This window comes from Oryzias latipes, chromosome 23 (genome assembly GCF_002234675.1).
Source record: "Oryzias latipes chromosome 23, ASM223467v1".
Lineage (NCBI taxonomy): Eukaryota > Metazoa > Chordata > Actinopteri > Beloniformes > Adrianichthyidae > Oryzias > Oryzias latipes.
Window position 1 is genome coordinate 21545312 of NC_019881.2, and position 17849 is coordinate 21563160.

Sequence of the window (17849 nt, forward strand, 5' to 3'; positions counted from 1 at the left end):
GCTGCAACAAAAAAAGTTGACTCTGATGCATCAATTCCAGCCGCCTAAATCAGCCTAAACCAGAAAACTCAGGGAAAAACAGCAGATAAGAAGAGTTTAATAAAAAAAACGGATGTGAAAAAATGCTCCATATTCTCCGTCTGCACATGTTCATACGTTTTTTAAACAAATCCAACAAATACTTGAGCTAAATGCTTCACGTCACACACAACCTGCCAACGGGATTATGGGTAAAACCGGGAAGTGAGCCTGTCAGGTGTGCAGGTGAACTCAGGGAAAGGTGGGATGCTAAACTCCCCACCTCCACCAGAAACCAGAGGAAGAGCGGCTGTTACGGAGGGGGGGGGGGGGGGGGTCCTTTTCATTTCCACCTCCACCCACATCAGCACCCACCTTGACATTTTTAACACATGAGGGGCTGTTTATCAACGACAGGGCTTTTACTTTGACGTTCATTTTAAAAGTGTTCACCTAGGCCCCGCCCACATCCTTGTTAACGCCCGTCGAGCAGGGAGACCGCCATCCTGCCGAGCTCGTTTTTTTTTGCCTCTGTCAAAGTTCGTTATTCGAAACTTCAGACGTCAAATCAGGATCTCCACAGAGGTCAGAGGTCAAACCCTCCTGATGCACTGTAACCTCCAAACAGTCCATCCCTCGAAACAAAACTCCGAATGCCTCTGGCTCATGGTGAAAGGATCATGAGGGATGTTTCCGGTCGCACCTGTACAGCAGTGGCGCCACCAGGGGGTGGCCAGGGGTGGCCATGGCCACCCCTCTCCGACACCTGGCCACCCCAGTGGCCACCCCAGTAGCCACTATAAGCTGTGGTAGCATCAGTTGTGCGTTTCATCCCAAATGCACAGCCAGCAAGCGGCAAGTCGCTCTGATCACCTAAACCGGCCCACACCCCCTCCCCTCCCTGCTGCCTTTGAGTGCGCAGACATCTACAGAGGAGCCGCTGGACGCAGAATGAATAAGACGCGTGGTTCACTTCCGCGTTCGAACCCTCAGATCCTCCGGGCCGGTCAGACAAAAGAACCAGTCTCAGTCACTAAAGATGAACTTTCTTTATTACTTTTTCCTTAAGTCCAAAACGGCGACTGACCGCGCGTGTATGCGCTCCACACCCTCACACGCGCTATCCCCCCTCTCTTCCTGCATCGCGCGAGCACCGGTTTCAGCACGCACACACACGCGTGCGCGCGAGAGCGCACGCACGCACACACAATCACACATCCCAAAATGCTACGTTTCTTTTCCTGTTAAATATTTTCCGTGGGTCTTTAACAATCTGTTTACTGTACTTTAGATCTGTATAGATAGAGAGAGAGAGAGAGAGAGAGAGAGAGAGAGAGAGAGAGAGAGAGAGAGAGAGAGAGAGAGAGAGAGAGAGAGAGAGAGAGAGAGAGAGAGAGAGAGAGAGAGAGAGAGAGAGAGAGAGAGAGAGAGAGAGAGAGAGATAGATAGATAGATAGATAGATAGATAGATAGATAGATAGATAGATAGATAGATAGATAGATAGATAGATAGATAGATAGATAGATAGATAGATAGATAGATAGATAGATAGATAGATAGATAGATAGATAGATAGATAGATAGATAGATGACTTTATTAATCCCACAATGGGGAAATTTCATTTATCTATGGCAGCAACACGACATTCAGAAATAATCGGTATAATATAACATCAATAAAGGACATCACAAATGACATTTATATTAAATAATTAAAAATATCACTGAAAATTATTATGAAAAATTATTATCAAAAATTAGATTCTTATTAAATAAAGAAATAAATATTAAATTTTAAATAAATACAGCTGCAAAGGTGTAAAAAACATGCGGTCTGCAAAACATGTAAACCCAGTGTGCAAATACTTCGTGCAAATACGCCACATCATCAGCGGCGGTGGATGTGTCATTACTTCTTATTAATAAGTAAAAAAAGGATGTCCCTGTCACAAGCCACTCATTTTCATGGCACTATTTAAGCACTGGTTGTTGTGTTACCGCAACATTTTGATGTGTTTTTGTTTCCACAGAGTTACCTATAGTCATTAGTTGATGCTTGTGTCTGTCCATTTTCAGAGAATGAAGAGAAATTCAACATATATTCTTATTTTAAGAATAAAAGTGCAGCAGAAGGAGTGAAAGAGATGGTAGGGGAGCAACAGAGGAGTAGTGAGGAGGAGGAAGATGAGACAGAGCAGCATGAATGACAGAAGAAAATAAGGAAGACAAAGATGAGACGGCATCAGACGAGGGACAGTCAGCATCATTGGTCAGAGAAGCAAGGCAGAACTCAGCATAAGCAGGGGCTCCACCTGTTCCTGGACCAACTGGTGAAGTTAGAATTATGTTACCCTATTAATAAAAATGTTTCATGATTATAAGTCTGAATAGAAATGTCTACAGATATAATTAATAATTAGAATGATATTTTTATTATTATTTCAGAACAACAGATTTCATTTTTTGTTCTTTATAGATATCTCTCAGTCAAGAGCCGAACACCCTAAGCAGACACACCAAAGCATTAAATATAAACAAAAAATATATATATATATATATATCAGTAGTAGTATCTACTAATGGTATCTACTAGTATCTATTAGTTATTATACTAGTAGTATCTACTATAAGTTCATGTTCTACAAAATATCAGTAGGCATTTATCTTTCTGTTGGTTTTCTAAAGGTTGTTTTACTACGTTTGGTAGAATGAATTTTAAAAATATAGCTCATGGTTTTTGTGTGCCACCCCAAGATTTAATGTGGCCCCCCACTGGCCACCCCCATGAAAAATTTCTGGAGGCGCCACTGCTGTACAGGTGAGTGTGTCCAGTTTTGGGGAGAATCTGTTCAAGCTCAGGAGGTTCACTTGAGAACGAAAACTTAAAAAAGGTAACGTGCAGATTTGAGGCAGCAGCACATTTCACTATTCACAGGAAAATATTTTAAAACTAGTAAAGAAAAGAGGTCAAATTAATAAAGAACATCAATATATGGAATACATTGAATTAAAAAGGCATATTTGTTCCACAAGAAGTTATTATTGAGGTCAACTAAAAGTATTTCAGATGTACTTTTGAAAAATGTTGGATATTCTCAGCATTTGACATTACCAGAATATTTATTCTGCTGCTGTAATCCACCTAAAGAATTCAGAGTTCAAATATGATCAGAATTTATGATTTTTTTCTGTCTTAAAGCCTCAAAAGTTCAACTCTTCTGCAGCGTTAAACCACGACTGTTTGAACTTTTCTGGAAAGGGTTTTGAATTCAAACAGCAAATCATTTAAGTTGCTAGTGGTGCAGCATGGCCCGCAGGCGCTACCCGCCCCCGCAGGCGCTACCCGCCCCCGCAGGCGCTACCCGCCCCCGCAGGCGCTACCCGCCCCCGCAGGCGCTACCCGCCCCCGCAGGCGCTACCCGCCCCCGCAGGCGCTACCCGCCCCCGCCGCCCCCTCCTAAAGCCTTGTTTTACCTGCCCTCACCGGCTCGGCAGCTGCTACCCCCACCCCACTCTCCCCATAAGGTTCTGCCATCCCATGACAAATGTTTTCTCAAAATGGCGGATTTTCTTTTGGTTTTATCTCCATAACAACCATTCCATTTTCTCCTCGTCTGGGTGGGACAAACAGATCTATATCGTTTTTAGAAGAATTGGTCAAGGTAAACAGAGGTTTTCGTTAACCACGCCCACATTCCCAATATGTTCACATTCTGTGTTATGTGATTTTCTTCTGCTTGAGCCAAGCATTCATGAATAAATGTTCACAATATTCTGGTTTAAATTTGTGGGACCAACAGGGGAATGCCGCTTTTCTGATAATTCCAAACTTCAATTTTCTTCTAAGTTGCTACCAAATGACGATGGAGTAGTAAGGAGGCGATAAATCAAAATCAATAGGATTAGATTACATTTTGAACTGGGACTAAAGGTGTTTTTATTAGTTTTTTAAAGATGGCGGCTTCTTCCTGAGATCATCGGTGGTTGTAGACGTAACCTTGTGGCGTGTGTGAGAAATTTCATGAAGATCGCTCCAATAAAAGTTTTCTTTTTCCATATTGCAGGAAATTGTGAAAACGCCAAATTTCAAGCTTTGTCATAAAATGGCCGCAAAGCCGCGAGTCCTCTGGCCATCCCATAATAATCCCATAACTTTAGACATTTTCCACCACCAAAAGATTTTGGTTCATTTTTTCTATGGTTTCTCCCGCTGTGATGTCATCATTTTTTGGGTGGGGGTCGTTCGCCGTGTCAAATAAATCCGTTTTGTAGTATGTGGCGGGGGTGACACTTTTGCTGAGAGGTGCAGTGAGAACGAAGAATTGCTAAAACCATCAGGTCCTTCAGTGACAGAAGAAAGTCTGAAGCATCAAAGCTCCACTGTGAGTCCAAAACAAAGGACGTCCCAACGAAACAACCAATCAAAGGCCGCGTTGGAGCCGTGTGCTCCACGTCCGTAGCTCTCCTAGCGACGGCGCAATGGGAGCCACCGGCGCCGGCTTGAGAGAAGACCGTGGATGAAACGCTGCAGCGGAGCGTGAGCGGTGACGAGCTGGAGGGTGAGGTCTCGACTGTTTCCGCCGGAGCTTTTCGTGAGCCAATCAACCTCATCTCATCCATCAAGTTCGGATCCAGCAGGAAGAGGGCCTGCGTGGAAAAGCACATCCCAGGCCGCGCCAAACCAAAGAACGGCGCCGGCGCTGCCAAAGGAAAGCGGCCCAACACGGTGAAATGAACGGTTGGCTTCTAACGCTCGGCCTCTCCACCCCGGAGACCTTTCATCTCCCACTGAGCTCCTGAACGCCTCATTTGCATTCATCTGCATTTTTCCCATGAGGCATCACGTGTCGTCTCTTCATGGAAAACTGGGATCACCCTTAACTGTAATGGCCCCATCTTTCACTGCCTCACTCTTCCTCATTTTGCTCCCTCTTCTGATCACACAGCAATATGAGGGGGGGGGGGGATTCTGATCCCGGGACAAAAGGACCGGCTGTAGTGAACCATCTGGGGCCAACGAGCGCCTCTGGCCTGAGAGAACACAATAACACCACAGAAAAAATGAGCTGAGCGCACAATGACCGCCACTGAACCACACTAATTAGATTAATATGTGATCAACTATTCAATTAGGCCCATTCAGCGGCGGAGCTCGGGAGGTATGGATACATGCAAATGAGATGAGTGAGTAGCAAATGGAAGTGTAAATTAGGACTGGGATTCTTTTTTTTCCCCCCTTCAAGCGTTTATGCGCATTTATGTATTTATTTTTTGTTATTTCGAGCCAAACCAGTCTGCTCATGTAAACTGAGCGGAATGGAGAGTCCCTAAAAATAATCTGCTTACTATCTTTTTGTGCTAACATTTCTCAGCTTATTGTTTCCAGGGATTACTCGTGTCTGAAAGCAAAGCCTGCAGCTCCATGCGTGCTGGAGGTAAACGTGAAGATGTCATCGGTTACCAGTGGAGGTCTGCACAGATGAAAACACATCAAGACTCACGGGATGCGTCCAAAAAACAAACAAACCAATGAACGCATGAAGCATCCATTTTCAGGGTTTTGTAGTTAAATGATCCAAACCAACAGTGGTGTTTATGTAATGTTTACTGCTGGAGTTAGGGATCAACCAGGAAGTTGATAGAAACATTTGTTTAGAGTGATAAAAAACTTTTTTCCTTTCTAAATCTTTGTGTTTTTACCTGTTAACTTAATTCAGATCTTCTCTAAGGATATATGTGACGGCGATTAAATACATTAAATTGATACGTTGGTATAATGACATAAACATTCAAACATAATAGATGAAATAGTAAGAATCGTAGTTAAATCTCAATCCATCTTCATTTGTTAATCAAATCGGATTGACGCAGAGGTAAAAATCCACAGCCCCACCGGTTGCTTTTCAAAGAGGAGGAGTTTCTGCCCTCTTTATGACCGGTAACCAGTATTTCTTACCCTAAAGTCCATAAGCCGACTTGGTCGACTCTCATCCAACGGTAGCCCAGCCCTCCGTTTACACCTCCACACCGTGAAAATCAAAATAACTCGTGTTTTTGGCAAAGGTTTCTTCAACTTTCCCCCAAAGTTTTCAGCGCTCACCTTGTTGCCGCCGCTTCATTTTTCGGCCCGCGTCCCCGATCAAGCGACCGTGTCTGCTCATGAATTTAGAAGGAGACCTCCAGCATTTAAATGCGCATTTAATTGCACTGGTTCTGGAAGCGTCGTTAAGTAAGAGCTGAGAAATACATTTCTTAATGCGACTTAGTGATGCCCGGCAAATCAAAGACCATCAGGCGAATTAATGAGGGTGAGAGCATTAGGAGCAGAGACGGAGGAGCCTCCAGAAACAAACACACATCAGTCAGCGGAGACGCCACAAAGTTCTCCATCGACAAGCATGCCACAAACCGGCAAACGCTTTTCCCTCTGCTGGGGTTTAAAGGCGGACGCGTCTCCTCTCTGTTCTTGCTGAAAGAAAATTCTAGAGCAGAGGAGAGGAACGCTCAAGAGGAGGGAGGCCATGAAAATAAAAAATAGAAGAAATATGTAACCGAGCTGGTTATCAAAGGATGTGCTTTGAAGGACAGCACTCTTTCAGGGCGATGAAGGCCGAGCTTTCTCTGTTCTTAACTCAGAAACACGCTGTAAGCACACATGCAGACTGTGGGAAACGCTTTCAAAGTAAAAACGACAACCACGCCCACCGCGTCCGGATCCAACACTAGGTGGAGCAGCTTTCCGCTGTAAAAAAACTACAGAAATGTGTGACATTTGATGCTAAACGGATGTCAATAAGAGAAAAGTGCAACTGCGAGCACATGGGGAGTCATCCAGAGTCGGATTTAGAACTGGACTGTGATCCCTCCCCTTTGGCGATCCAAACAGGAAGTGGCTGCAAGAATCCGATAGACTTCTATAGAGAAATGAACAGCTGTTACTCATTCATTCTATTATTGATTAGAAGAATCATTCTGGATCTGATACCTTTTTTTTCCACAACATTTTTCTGTAGTTCAAGGTATTCAAGTCATAAACGGACCAATCAGACTCCTCAATAAAAGTAGGTGGAGCCTGTTGGCCTCAAAGCAAGACAAAGAATTAAGCAAAATAATTAAATAAGAAACAAACTTCATATCGAATTGAAAAGAATTACTACGAGACCAAACGTATGATATTTCCTGAACGTGCATGATGGCCCTTAAATGTTAGCTGCTTCTTTATGCCTCCAATAAGTCCAAATCATCTTCCATCGATGACAACTTTCAAACTTTGCTTGACTCTGTTCAACCTGCTGACTGCATCTGAGAGAAAATGTGTCACTTTAAAGACTAAAATGTTTAAATCAAAGATTTGGAACAGAAAACCAACATCCAGTGATTCACATAATCAGAAATCCCCCCCCAAAAAAAGAGCTGAGAAATTCTAAATATCGCCAACAGTTTATCCCACAATCATGGGACCCTCTGTGTGTGGTTGCCATGGCGACATTGCCCAGTGGGCTGGGCCAGTGTCTCTGAGGTAAAGTTGTTCTATCGTAGCACGACGGCTTAATCTTCAGGCCTTAAAACGGTTCGTAGAAAGCAGAATTATCAGTGATTGTAATATCATCCTTTCATAAAAGGACGGAAGTGACCGACTGGTTGGAGACGCTGACGCACGCGGCGCGTGCCGGGGCTCTTCACTCAGGTGGATTTGGGAGTGTTAGACCGACGGCGAGCGCTGCTTTCCCGCCGTGGCCCCGATGACACGCCAGCCAGCGGGGCGTACTCGCGAACGTCCCCGGGGACTCCTGTCCAATTACAGCTCAAAATGAGCCAGAGGAACGCAGAAATTGGGCTGGGTGCGCAAAGGTGATGATGGAAGGAGGGTAAGGGGCTGGAAGATGGAAAACAGGGGGCCAGCAGTGTGAGTAGCACTTGAAATTAATGGTCCAGGGTGGAGTGGGACTCCCACAGCTGAGCATGTGGCCCGCTGATGACATCAACTCCTCCCTCAAGCAGCCATTAGGGGGCGGGGGGCTCTGGAAATCCCAGGACACGTCGAGTTAACTGTGCGTGACACCCAGGATGCTTCCTTCAGCTCAGTCGCATAATTATGGTTGGAAACGCAGGGTCTGATTTAAAAACTGAGAAATGTTCCTGCAAAGACTGAAAGGAAGCTGCAGCGGCGAGGCTTTTCTTTGAAAATGTCATATTTCCATCACTCTTCTCCTGGAGCTATTAAGCATAAATGTGTTCCTCCGTAAAAGAGCTCTTCTGTGAGTATTTGCCATTTAATAGCCGGCCATACGTTCACGCTTCAGTCTGGCTTTAATGTCGTCGTGCGCTGGGGATCCTCAGCGAATGAGGCGAGAGGACCAGAGGCCTCCAAACACCTCGTCCAAATTAGCATCATCTTCCGAAGTGCGGCGTCGAGGGATGAGAGGAAATGTAGTCATTATGTTTCAGAGTTAATGGCCACAAGATGAGACGAGGGAAAGAATAAAACTGTCCTCATAATCACACCCAAAAATGAGTGATTATTACAAAAACATCCACGAGTCTCAGTTGAGATCAGGAAAAAAAAATAAAATATCAAAACCAGCAGCTGAATCGTCTGAATGGAGAAGAGCTCTTGTTCTCTGTGATGCAGAGAAACTGCTGCAGGAATGAAAGGATGAAAGGACAGACAGAGGAAAGTGTTGAAAGTTTAGCCGCGAGTCAGTGCTGCTTTCAAGACCTACACCAACACTTAGGGGTTGCCATGGCAACAGACACCAGTTTTATGTAAAACGCAAGCTGGCAAAATGCACTAAAAAATGTACTTAGAAAAGAAAAAAAGAAGTGGAAAACAATAGAAGACAGAAGAGTACGAAAAGCATCTGTAAGAAAAACAATACAAGTTATCCATCTATCCTTCATCCATCCGTTATTTTCTGCCTGTAGGGGTTTAGAGACCGCTGAGACTTGCACCCCATCCCGGGTCGTAACCATTTTAAATTCACACAGCCATAGATGAAGGTGGAGCAAAGATCGTCTAGTGAATTACTTCAACAAAACATGAGGGTACAAGCTCTGCACTGATGGTAAATCTAACGCTACATCCTTCACTCGTCTGTAAACATCCAACACCCAGTAACTACTACCTAACCCTATGGGACCTCCCCCCTTCTTCCAGCTGGAAACCATGACCTTAGCCTTGGCGATGCTGAATTTCATCCTGGTAGCTTAACACACCACTGCAAACTGTTCCAAGGAGAGATAAAGGTTGTGGCTGTGAGAAGTCAAAACGACGATGTCATCTGCAAGCAGCAGAACACTTCCGTGCTGACCACTAATTTTCATTTCATCTGGTGTTAAGTCTTCATAGACTCTAAAATGACCCTCAAGGCCCAGGTTTAAATCCCGGACAAGCCCCCACGTCATGCTGTGCCCCAGTCTGGGGGATTGTAAAAGGTCGCAACAAAGAAAAACTAATTTTGAAAAAAAAAAAAAAAAAAAAAAAACTTTTACAAAGACTGCAGGAAAAAAGTAAGACAGGATTTATTTACAAAAAAAAATCAACAATTTACAAATACAACCAGGCAGCATCCAAATCATCGTCCAATTAGGCCAATTAAAGAAAAATCTGCAAACAGAAATTACAGAAGACAAAAGATAATAAAAAAGAGAAGACTTCTGACACTGTAATAAAGTAAAAATAAAGACAAGATTATGGCCTCGGCCTTAACAGGGTTGTATCTGTCTGGAGATGAAATAAGTAAATTCAGGTTTGAATGTCCAAGTCCCAACTTGTTTGTCTTCATATTGGTTTTACCTCAACATTATGAGGGGGAAACATCTCTGACTGAAGGATAAGTCTCGCTTTAACACATATTTCTTCGATTTTGTTTCCAAAACACAGTTCTTTACTGACCCCGAAAACCTTTACGTTCTACAATTGTTCATTTTTAAAGCCACCCGAGTTGAATCTACCAAGGCCGAGCAGAAAATGTTCTGACCCTCTGCTGTAAGAACGACTGTGAGATGTAAGACTATCAGAACAAAAAGACGAAGCGATCTAATCACAGCAGCTGATGAGACGCGTTTCAGCATCTTGTCAGTTGTTTGTTGTCATTTTAAGTCAATGAACCGTCTCTTTAGGGAGTTTAAAGTAAACAGCGAGTCATCCTAAAAATAAGTCAGTCAGAAAACAGATCCAACACTAATCTGCGGGATATGTCAAGCATTAATGTCACGTTTGCTTCCTTCTTTAGGGCAGAAATGATTGTTAACTGGGAAAGTTTTGAATAAAATGTTCGAACTATCAAACGCTGAAAAACAATATGAAGCTTGAGGGGATTGTTGAAAAGAAAAGAGTCTCCAGTGGATGTGAGTTGGGTTAACCCTGAAATGAACATGTTTGAATCAAACAGAACTGGTTTGATTTAGTCGAAATCCAGCCAGAAGCTCTGGAAAAACAAGCTTTGGATCAATGTGGGGGAGTCAGCAGTGGCGTCCGGATGAAGTCGTAGACGGGAAAGTGGCGTTCCACATGTACGTTTTATTTTTCCAGCATATTTCAGAAAGTTGTAAAATTACACACACACACAAAAAAAAACATTTTACTAAAATAAATTTGTATATTTATCATTTAAGAAAGTCAAAATTTTACAAGGAAAAAGTTGTTGAAAATAAAAAATGAGTAATTTCATGGAAATACATTTTATAAAAGTTTCAGCGAGGTGTGATGCCCAAACCATTTCTCTGAATCATCTGCAACATAAATAACACAAAAAATGTTGCATTGTCTTTGTTAAAACATTGTAAAAGCTACATATAACAATTTATATTTAACAGAAGTAACATTTTCCTTGTAAAATCACAACTATTTCCAGCAGAAACGTACGTATAAATTTCGTAATTTGACGACTTTCTCCTCATAGATTTGTTCATTTTGTTGTGGCCCTAAGTATAGAATAACTCATCTGCTTATTATTTAAAATAAAAATAAAAAAACCTAAATTAATTGAAGTCAAATGTCAGCAAAATTTGGGTGTACTGGCAACGTGTGTGTGTGAAATTGTATAAAAGTATCTTTCCCCATATTGTGTGAAAATCGCCAAATTTCACACTTTCTTACAAACTGGCCGCCAAGCTGTAGGTCCTGAGGCCATCCCATAATAATTTCATAACGATATCCCTCACATGTGTGCTTTGGTTTATGGATTTTAAGATTTTCAGCCCCGTAAGAGATTTTGATCCTTTCATTTTTTGGCGGTCTGTGATGTCATCATTTTTTGGTGGGTGTCAAAAATTCACTTTTTGAGTTTGAAATTTGCGCTCAAAGAGAGAAAACTTGTGAAAAGCACCTGAACGTGGCCACAGAAAGTGGCCACAGATCGCTAACGGTTGGGGATCACTAGATGAGGATGTTTTGAAAGGTTAAATAAATAATTTACTCCAGAAATGAAATGCATGCAGAGCAATCGAGGACTGGAACGGTCTGGAAAAGTTTCACCGTGACGTTCGGCGTCAGCGGGGAAGATGGGGCTTTCCTCACCCCCCTCACCCCACTCTTTGCACATGACAGCCCGCAGTCTGGAGCGAATCAGCTCAGGTTATTACATCATCCAGCATTCCCGCCATGAGGACTCCACCCTGCAGCACTGTTCCACTTTCAGTGCTGCGTGAGTGACGTGTATTAAACACACAACGCTGCACGCCACACTCGTGGAAATCCAATTTCTTATTCATGCTACGGTTTGTTTTCTTTCAGCTGCCTGAATCATACCTGAGGACATTTTCTGGGGTTTGTTCTGGTTCACCCCCCCCGTCACTCCTCCAACGTCATGTCTATTTAGGCTTAAGTGACAGCCACTTTTTGGAACAAAACACGAGAACAAAGCGGCGGTCGGCGCCCATCACGACTGCCTGACTGTTTAACAATATACTCCAGTGGATTTGGCAGCTGGCGTTCTTTCATGAACCGTTTCTGACGCCAGTCAATCGGCTGTACTTCCTGCTCCTTCAAGAAAACAAGCCTCCCTCTCTTCGTCCACTCGTTTTTCTTTGCCCCTTCTCTTTTGTTTGCATCACTCCGCGTCACCATCTTCATGGCTGCACTTCCACAATCCGAGCAGGGGAAGAAAAGGAACGCCACCGTCATTCATTTTACCTGGGCGCCGCGGCGAAGGCAGATCTTTTCCGGCGTGAAGCTGCTGACGGTCCGGTTTATTCAGACGCGCCATCAGCAAGTTTTAAAGATGACAAACCCGCCTCACAAAGGCCACGTTTGCCAGCGTGCAACCGGAAAAATCCACTTCACGGTGAGATATTTGAGAAGGACACATCTTTACCAATAATAAATGCTTATCCGAGACATTTAACTTTTTTTCTTCTTAAATGTCTAAGAGAAAGATAAAAAATGCCTCTAAGTTCAGAGTTTCCCAAAATTAACATGAAATACTAAATCTAAAAGAGTTTCTAATGTAAATTTATAAAACAATAGGCTAACATCAAACAGACTAGAATTGCTGCTCTAAAAAAGTGATGCTCCATAGCAACCATTCGATTTTTTTCACATCTGAAGACAATAAGAAAGTGTTCCAAATGTCATGTTTCTACGATAAAGCTAATTTTCGCATTTTGCTTAGCAACCACTGTTATTGGCGTTTAGTGCAGCTTAGATAAAAGTCAGTAAAATTACGTTTTCAGCTTTTATTGGTAAGTTTTTCATATTTGCTAAAACACAAGTTTTAGGAAAAGCTGGTGCCTTTTCAGGAATATTATCCATAATTTCCTGCGGCTTCAAAACAGAATTTTATTTAAGGATATATTACCACGGCAACACCATAATGGTGATATGTCACTTTCTTTTAGCTAATTAAATGTTGGACAATTATGTTAAAACTTTATAAACGGAAAAGACAAAATTAAAAAAAAATCCTAAATCTCTTCCTCGGATTTAAAAAAAAAGAAGCAAAGTAAAGTTTCTCTGATAAAACTGACTTTAAAAAACGTTTACTTACAGTCCCACAATAGTAAGCTCTGTGCCACTTTAGTATTGGCTACATGCAAATGCTATCCGCTACATGCTAATGCTAACATGGTACGTGAAAAAAAAGCACCTTGGAGGGTGATTTAAGAAATTCTTCAACAAGAATTTAACTCCAAATATATCAATAAATTCAGACACCACTACGTTTTCTCGTGACTAAATTACTTAGCATTAGCCTAAAGCTAGCTTACCGAAGCCCGGTGTTGTTGGTAGCAAACATTGATTAGCATAACTCATCAGTACATTCTAGCTAACAGTGCCCTCTGCTGGCCAGATGCTGCATCACAAGAGCTCTCATGAGAAAATTACCCTTTCAGGAGGAAAAGTCTAATCAAAAGTGTGTCGCATTAACGAGTAAAACATGGAATAATAAAGTAACGATTCCTTTGATGTCTTATTCTCCGGGGTCTGGGTGCTTAAAGAAATGTGGAATTGTGGGAGAGGAGAGACCCGCTTCGCGTTTATCAGTTCGGTTTGACGCCGTCACAGATGAATGCCTCTTCTGGATTTTCAGGATTTAAATGGTGGAAAAGACGTTTTCAAAGCGCGGCCAGCTCTGTTGATGTGAAAATAAATCATTAAGTGGAAATAATATGAAGAGGACACAAGGGTGCCGTCTTTCTCCGTTTCCCAGCATCCCTCAGTCATAAAAAAACACACACTGATTATTTCCTTTATTTTCACCGGGCGGAGCGCCAACGTTTTCCTTTTCCTCTGCTGACTCTTACCTCTCATCTCGGCTCCCCCTCCACCCCTCCAACTCATTTTGGGTTGCAAAAAAAAAAAAAAAAAACGAGCTGTGCCCCCACCCCTCCCTCCCCCGACTTCCTCTCGTCTCCACCCGAGCATCTTCAACAGAGAAGATGCTCTAGTGAGGCTGGAGAAGAGGAGGCTTAATAAAAGGCAAAAATGAAGGGATGCCTAAAGTGAAAGAGAGAATCTCCACTTCCTCTGCTGTCTCTAAAGGCGCCGGCATGTTGGCATGTGTGTGTATGTGTGTGTGTGTGTGTGGGATTCAAAGAGTCTCTGTGCGTCGAGTGTCGCTACTGACGATAGGACCAGAACAGAGTACATTTATATATGGGCGTGCACGTGTATGTGTGTGTGTGTGAGTATGCATGTGTGCAAAAATGTGTGTTTGTGGGAACATTTGAGCGTGCGCGCACGTGAGTGTTTTTCATGTTGGGGATTGCATGTGTGTGTGTGTTTGTAAATAAAATACATTGACTTTGAGGAAATAACAAAAAAGGAATAAAGACAAAAACAAGTTTGTCATTTTTTAAAGTGTAATTCCTTGGTGTCGTATTTCCCTGATTCCCAACAATCCATTAAATCCTAGACTCCAATCCGTCCGACGGAAAAAAAACCAAAGAACATTTTTATGTAACTAGAAATCAATTCAGGCCTGAAGGGGTTAAAAAGGTGCATTCCATTGGACCAGAACGCTTCATTTCATTCATGGTTTCACAGATTACAGTGCTGCGCTGGGGGTGGAGTCCAACCCATAACCCCGCCCCTTCTGTCTCCAGGCTGTGCCTCCTTTATAAAGCGAGCTCCAGCTCACAGATGTGCTCAAAGGTGGAGCTGCCTCCAACCTGCTGATCTCCGCAGAACGCAGGAGGAAGAGGAGGAGGCGGCGGCGCTGTGTGGCTCTAGTGTGTGTGTGTGCGTGTGTGCGAGAACACAAAAACATTTCCAGGTCGACAACGATGCTGCGTCACTGACTCAAAGCAGAACTTTTCAGCGAAAACAGAAAACGTTTTAGATGCCGGTGGTTTTTTCCCGCTCCGTTGAGGACTTTTGAAAACGTGAAAGTGAGCTGCAGGTTTCTGGATAGGGTTTGCATCATCGGGTCTGTGAGGAGCTGTCAGTCAGATTGATGGTTAAACCCCCCCCCCCCCCATGTTTTATGACACCCCCCCCCCCGGCTGCATAATCAAGTTTTTCTGAGTTAGAAGGAACTTGTCACTCCCTTCTGCTGAATGCTGCATTGGCAGAAGTATAAGCAGCTTCAATGAGGGGGGGTACACGATAAGAATAAGAAAATTCCATCTTAAGCTACATCAAAGCAAAATTCGTAAATAAAATCCAGAGAAGCGGAAACGTCGCTGAACTTTTCTCACACACGTCTGTTTTTAAAAACGTGACAGACTCCCGATCAGACGAGGTTCCAGCCGAGCGTTCTGGTGACGAGGCGGTGCAAAAAGGGCGACGTCCGGACCGGATCGAATTGTTCGAAAGCTGTGGGGTCAAAGGTCAGGCTGCAGGTTTTCATCCCGGCTGAGGATTTCGGAGCGCGCAGGATGGAGCGCAGAAGTGTTTTCTGCAGGTGGACAAACCGAGCGGCACGTCCGTCAGAGTGTGGACCGCCTGATACCCCCCCCACCAAAAATTAAATATGGATTTTCCTAAATCCCAGATGCAGAGAAGTTTCCGCGAAGAAGTCGGAAGCTATGAGAGATCAGGCATTGGATTCTTCAATTATTGAGAAGTTTTCCAAGCTTTCGGCAGAGATGCATCGCCCATAGAGAGGCTCTGTAAGCCCCCCCCCCCGCCGCTGCCTCCAGACAGACAGAAGTGAGGTTAAACGCGGCGAACAGTCAGACGGAGGACGACGCCCTCTGGCTCCTCGATGACCTTTTCACCCGAGGAGCAAACGGAGCTGCAGGTCAGCAGGTCGCTTACTAACAAGTTATCCTGACGCTCCAACCTGCAGAGGACTCTGTGCGTGTGTGTGTGTGTGTGGGGGGGGGGGGGGGGGTACAGCATCTCTGCATGTTAGGAAATGACATCATCTCCCCCCCCCCTTTGGTCCTGTTAAAATATGCCCGCTCCACATTCTTCCACTCATTTTCTATTTCGGATGAGCAGAGAATGATGGTGGGATGGGGGGGGCACGCAGAGGGAGAGTGTCAAAAGACAGTAGAGGAAGAAGCACTAAGAGAATAATTTGAGGGTCTCTGGGGTTTGGTCTCCTTTCTTTTCCTTTTTTTAAATAGAATTTGCGCTGGTCTGTGTGGGAATAATAATTTATTTATCAAAAAGCTGAAATATTCAGGCCTTTTTTTAAATTCCACCCTTTAAATTCATAAGCTCTTCTGCTGAGAGGAAGCTTGATGGCGGGGCTGGGTTGGGGGGGGGGGGGGGGGGAGCCCTTCTGCCAGAGTCTAACAGCTGTTTGACACTATGAGATGGAGGGGGGGGGGGCAGTGAGGGCTAACCTCTGACCTCAGAGAAACATGAAATGAGATATGATCCGGTCCTGATAAGCGGAGTAAACGCGCTTCTGCAGCTCTGGAGACAAAAATGTAAGGGGTGTCACAACGCGCACGCGCGTGCACGGCGAGTGCAAATTCCTGGAGGGGCCACATCAGTTTTATTTATTTATTTTTTGGGGTGGGGGGTTGTTCTTACTTGTGGGATGGATTTTAGATGCGATGGGGACGATGATGATGATGAAGCGTTGTAACGGGGTCAGTCAGCCAGTAACACGCACGAGCGCAGAGCGGGTCAGAAAGTGCGGCTCCCGCAGCGGGTTTTTTTTTTCTGCGGACAAACTGTGCGTAATTACGCAACAAGGCAGAAGCGGGCGGCGGCCACAACCTCCCGCGTGCGCGGCGTCCCGCCCTGATTTAAAAAATAAATAATAAAGAATAAAAAAACACCAACACCCCCCCCCCCCCCCCCCCCCCCCGCGTTCGCTCCGCTCCCCGCGAGTCTGTGGAGCAGCTGACCGCGCGCTTACCTTAACACGTTCCAGCTTTTCAGGGGGTCCAGGTCTGAAATTATAGAAACCATGGTCGAGCGGCTGGGCAGCGGCGGGACAGGGAGGGGGCGCGGCGGGAAAAGGTCGAAAGAAAAAGCGGCGCAAAAGGCTGTAAAGTCCGTCTGCGGATGACAGCGCGAGCTCGGATGCGACCCGTCCTGTTGTTGAGTGGGTGATGAGCGCTGTCACGGCTCTCCGGCTCTCCCCCCTCTCTCTCTCTCTGTGTTCTCTCTCTCCGGCGCGCGCGCAGTCTCTCCGCCCCCTCCCGCATGAAGCCTGCGCTCAGCAGACGCGTCTCCTCCGGGCGCGCTTGCACGCGCAGCCGCAGCGCGCACGCGGGAGGTCAGATCCCAGCCGCTCTTCCCAGAAAACCAAACATTTCTCCGCTTTGTGTTGATAAAAATGACCATTGAGGATGAAAACGGACTTTATGAGATGATGGTTTTGCACAATAACCGCAGAGTTGGATTGTTCTGCAGCTTTCCAAGCCCCCCCCCAAAAGTCAGCTCATACTTCCTGTCTGACACCACCACATCCTGTAAATAACAGCTTTCTTTCCCTGTTCTTCTCCCCTCCCCATGACATGGCAGCAGATACGTCATCCTGGCAGAGATAGTCCAGGCTGCAGCCAAGTCCCTCCTTTTGTGAGAAGCTCATTGGGGGTTAAAAAAAAGAGAGAAAAGCAGATGATCCCAAAAGGAGAAAAGTATCAGAGCTGTTTCAGACAATTGCCTGGGATGGCGGAGCCTCTGCCACAGCGCGCGCGGGGGGGGGGGGGGGGGGGTGTTGTTATTTCCAGGGTTTGCAGTATTAATCAGATAAGTCATGTTGGCAAAAAAAGAAAGAAAAAAAGAAAGAGCCGCGGCTCAATTCTTGACCCTTTCTCTGCAGCCGGATAAACATCCAGGTTCCCAAAAGCTGTCTGGTTTTTCTGAAGTGGAATGCGGAGCAACAGCCTCAGCAGCCGCATCACTCCGGCTTTAAATAGCCTGAATTGGACATCTGCTTCACAGAGGAGGAAGAGGGAGAGGATGAAGATAGCTGAC

General features: G+C 44.6%; 1 protein-coding gene across 11 annotated transcripts in view; it reads right to left on the reverse strand.

The window, feature by feature from the left end:
- celf2 (CUGBP Elav-like family member 2) overlaps positions 1 to 17033 on the reverse strand; it is a 219168-nt gene extending 202135 nt beyond the window's left edge. For 3 of the 11 annotated variants that reach the window (XM_023952426.1, XM_023952422.1, XM_023952423.1), the window contains exon 1: positions 16783 to 17033. In XM_023952426.1, the coding sequence (XP_023808194.1) occupies positions 16783 to 16835 (53 nt within the window). In that variant the 5' untranslated portion in view covers positions 16836 to 17033. The remainder of the gene's footprint in view (positions 1 to 16782) is intronic. The other 8 variants (XM_023952424.1, XM_023952430.1, XM_023952432.1 and 5 more) reach the window with 4 other exon arrangements.
- Between the last annotated feature and the right edge of the window lie 816 nt (positions 17034 to 17849).